General features: G+C 30.1%; 1 protein-coding gene across 1 annotated transcript; it reads right to left on the bottom strand.

Annotated features, from left to right (window-relative positions):
* Positions 1-597: 597 nt before the first annotated feature.
* LOC118187814 (uncharacterized) lies at positions 598-3,757 on the bottom strand. The gene is made up of 3 exons (XM_085820490.1): positions 3,582-3,757; positions 3,041-3,390; positions 598-1,155 (listed from the first exon to the last, which is right to left on the bottom strand). The coding sequence occupies exons 2-3, from the start codon at positions 3,337-3,339 to the stop codon at positions 735-737; spliced, it is 720 nt and encodes a 239-aa protein (XP_085676616.1). The 5' UTR covers positions 3,340-3,390; positions 3,582-3,757; the 3' UTR covers positions 598-734.
* Between the last annotated feature and the right edge of the window lie 981 nt (positions 3,758-4,738).

Genomic DNA, 4,738 nt, shown 5'->3' with positions numbered 1-4,738 from the left:
TTAAAATTAATCATTTTATATAAGATTTTAAAAAGTACACAGATTTATAAAACAAAAAATATTTCCGTTAACAAATGGTATGAAGTAAAATATATGTACACATATTTGGGAATACATTAACCATCTAACTATTTTTTTTTTTTTTTTTTAATGGTAAAACATTTATCAGAGGTTTATTAAAATTCGTTAAAAATGCAACAATAAAAAACACCTCATTTAAATTATGTAGGCTATTATATGGAATAGCTCCCTCAAAATAGCGGAATATTTTTATTCTTCCTATTGCCCGTTCAATATGCACTCTTTTATTGGAAATAGCTTTATTTTCACTTCTTTGTTCAAGAGTGAACTGAATGTTTCCTTTCAAAAAGTGCGGTATTTTTAAATGACACCCTTTCTTAGATAATTCTGAATTAATTGTAAATCCTTTATCAGCTAATACTAAATCTCCTTCCTCGAGCAAATCAAGTAACTGACTTTTTAAAAAGAGAGCTTTATCTGATATTGCACCACACCACAAATCTGAAATAAAGGTGACTGCTCCAGAAGGAGAGATGCCGACTAGTGCTTTCAGCGTATTGGCATTTTTGTAGTAGCTGAAAGTTAGTTGCTGTTCTGTAGGATTGCATGGCCTCTGTATTTCGAGCTCTGTGCAATCAATGATTACTCGGCAATTTGGATATTGATGTAAGAATTGCAGAGGCATGAACTCTTTAACTTGGGTTTTTTTTTGGCTATATATTCACACATTTAAGCTTAGTAGAAACAATTCTCGTTACACAATTGAAAATCTTTGAAACTGTAGAAGAAGCTATCTTAAAAATTATTCCTAGGAATTCATTTGTGGTTCCAGTTCGAATTTTCACTAGAAACATGAAAAATTGATCAATAGGTGGCATTCTATCTTTCTTTAACAAATCTTCCGATAAATTTAAAAAGTTGAATATTGTTATAAACGTCTCATGAGAGAAACCTGTTACACATTTCATGTTTACTTTTATCCTCTCATTAGCTGAAGAAAACACATTCAATAAAACATTATTTTGTGCAGCATCCAATTGGTCTCTCATTTGACAAAATTCGTTTAAAATTAACAAAAAAGACTCGTCAGTTTGTGATGATACTGTCTTCCTTATGCAAACAGGAATATTTGCTCTGAAAAGGAAAAGAAAATATGTACTGTAATAAATAGTTTGACAGTTTAAATAAAACAAAAGTTCTAATATTAAAATAAATACTTTTCTTCAATAGTAATGTCCAAAATTTAAAGCATGAATTGCAGCTCCTACACCACAGAATAGTTATGGTTGATGGAATTGGTGAATAGGAATTTTCCTAATCAGAAATTAGTCAAGCAATATGCTTTTTTTTTTTTTTTTTTTTTAATTTTCTTTTTTTAATGTTGTGATAGACAGGCAAACAACATACATAACAACAAACATAGTCATATTATTGCTATTTTTTTAAATATATTTACAATTTCTAGATATTATACATGAAAATTTCAAGACGGTATATATGTAACTAAGGATGGGTTATATTCAATATTATAAAAAAATATATTGTAGACAACAAGCTCCAAGACCAAAATAAATGCATAAGTGTCCTTTTAATAATTTGAAAAATAAAGATAATAATGAAAGAAAGAAATAATAAAAGAAAACAGTGCTTTTAATAATTTGGGAATAAATATATGTATAAAATACAGGTACTCAACTGGGTATAAAGTATATATGTTATGAATAACAATCCCTTTCCCCCATTTTGGTGACACTACACCATGCTACACGTTGCAAACATCTAATTTATCACTTGCATCTAGCTAAAGTACCAAAATAACTGATAAATTTAAAATATCTGACTACAAGTATAAATAACGTTTTATTATGAAAAGACATTTCTAAAATATCTATTCTGATTACAGTACAGCAACTTAATAAAAAAATGCATTCTCTTAGCTAGAAAGGTATCAATGTAACTGATTTAGATACTTTTCCATTATGCACTTGCCATGCATTTTGATGTGTATGCATTAATAACCGAAAAATGAGGTATGTGTGTACACATATACCACTTCGCACACACACACCAAAATTTGCATGGCAGATATATAACGGAAAAGTACTCTCATTTATTTGGCATTCTTTTATTGAACTATTTAAATACTTTTGTAATATATAGAATTCTTTATTAAAGCAGTTCCCAAGACTGAATCACTAATCAACTGAAACATCTCATTGAAATCTTTCCACATATTTCTCATACCTCATTACATGTTACATCTTGGTTGATTAGTAATTAAATTTGGGGGACATTTTACTAAATTTTCAATTTTTTTGTGAAACTTTTACATGCAAATAAACATAAGGTATACAAAATAGAGGATGAACTAACAATAAAAATTATTTTTAAATCAGCAATACTGAAGCATTTAGAAGCTTAAAATTTCTATGTAGTAAGCTATTTGCAAGGATAAACTTAAGGCTAGCGTCTAATATGATACCTTACAATGTGATGCTAGTAATCAGAATCTGGTGAAGTAAATAATAACAACCCAGAAATCAAATTCAATGAATTTATTAAAAAGTATTATTAGCAGTGGTAAAAACTGAAGTAAGAAACACCAAAGAAATAAGCATAGAAAGTGTCATATTATAGAAATAAGTATTAAAATTAGGTGGAAACCTCGCTAACTGCTTCGTCAAGTGAAGTGTCTACCAAAGTTGTAAGAATTGAAGTAAGAAACATGATAAAAGAATAAAACAACAAGTCCTTAACACATAAGCAATAAAAACCCTGTCAAATACGAAATAATATCATGCCATAGACAGCAATTAAGTTGCGATCAAGGCAATTTTCATTTCTAAAACTATCAGCTGCAAAAAACATTGAAACAGGAAGAAAGTAATTAAATTTCATAGCACACCAATTATGCTTTTATCTTTTTCTAAAACCAAAAGTGTAGAAAATTTAAAAAAAAAAAAAAAAAAAAAAAAAAAAAATGCTCTATGTATTTCTGATAAAACTAGTAGATAAATACCTCTTTTCTCTTGAACTTTCCTGTGATGGTTCACCAAATACATAACTAGTTCGCTTACGAGTGGTTCCTTTAGTCGAAATAAAAATAAATTTCGTTGGCACAGCATCTGCCAATGACCTCCTGTTCGTGAATGGCTGGTATGTGAAACATTCTTCTTCAAAATGTTCAGAGCAAATTCTGGTAGTGGGGGTTGGATTGAAGTTTTCCCTTTTTATTCTTACTATCCACTCTTTACGCAGATTTTCATCCTTAGGAAACAGATGGAAGGAAATCTTATTTTCTTTACATCGGTCTTTCATATTGTTATTTGAACAAGCGTATGCACAACATGTATTGTCAACACTCAAAAACTGGAAATGTAAACAGGAATTTAGAAATCAGACTAAAGATTAAAACTATAATGGGAAAATGATAAATGAATTATCAGATCAAGGAAAGAATTCATAAATAAATATTAACAATCAGAACATGGTAAAGCAGCGAACAAGAGAGTATCATGAAGATAATAATAACATATAAGAGTGGCAAAAATTATACTAACCAAATGAATGAACAGTTAATTAACGTTTGAAATAATACTTAAAACTGAAATGCAAATTTCATAACTAATTAAAAATAAACAAAGTTTCCGATTTTTCAACACAGCTACAACAGCACAAGCTTGTTTGTTTACATTAGCAGTCCTTACATCACGTGACCTCAGACGTCACCGGAATGTATCTCATTGTCAAAATAAAAACTAACTGTATCTGCATTTACCTTTGCTGCATTGTTAATCATTAAATTTAAGCTATGAGCAGCACAAGGCACGTAAACCACACCAGAATTTACTTTTAAGATATTTTAAGGACCATTTTTCTTCCCTTTCGTATTTGCGCCCTTGTCATATCCCTGACCTCTCATATCATCATTCCAACATTTCCATTATTGTCTCACATAGGACATTACCTGTAGAATCAACTTTAATAAAGCCTTAAAAAATGCTCCTTGATTTCTACTACTCCATCACTGCGTTCATCTGTTCAGTTATACTAAAATTGGAAGTACAATCTAAAATTATAGAATAATACTTGGCTTTTCGAAGAGAGTAAACTTTTCTCTCCTGTACTACTGCCAATAATCTGCAGCATTTCATTTTGACTATCTTTGCTTAGACTAACTTCGCTGTTGCTACCTTTAGGTTATAATACACTTTCTACGTGAAATTCCATAACTGAATCAAGCTTTGCAAACAATTCCACTCATTTTAAGAAGCTTCCGTTGTCATTTTGTACATCAGATAAGCTTTAAAAGGCTAAATTCTGGCTGCAGTCTTCCTAATACATTTGGCCATTTTTTTTTCCCCCATACATGTCTTGTGTTTGAGAATCAATTGTTTTATTTTTGAAATTTTTCTCAAGCTCTTTCCATTTTAAGAAATTCGTCATATGTGCTTTACTAGTCTCATGCCTATGTAAGGCTTTAGGTACATTTGTCCAATCATTATAGCCTTTTACGGGGCTACTGCTGTCAATCGATGCAAATATCTTGCAACAGAAGCAAAAAACAGAATTTCTACTTATGGAATATAATAGCCGTGTACGGGCAACTAATTCACTGTTTTCCATTTTTCTGTCGTATCACTAAATTTGCATTCATTATTACTTTTCGAATAACTTTTCTTTTGAATAAGCGCCATGTCAGAAAATGTCATTCTCA

This window comes from Stegodyphus dumicola, chromosome 7 (assembly GCF_044657685.1).
Source record: "Stegodyphus dumicola isolate Sdum_Otavi_A_Nest chromosome 7, ASM4465768v1".
Lineage (NCBI taxonomy): Eukaryota > Metazoa > Arthropoda > Arachnida > Araneae > Eresidae > Stegodyphus > Stegodyphus dumicola.
This window is presented reverse-complemented; position numbering and strand designations above follow the sequence as displayed.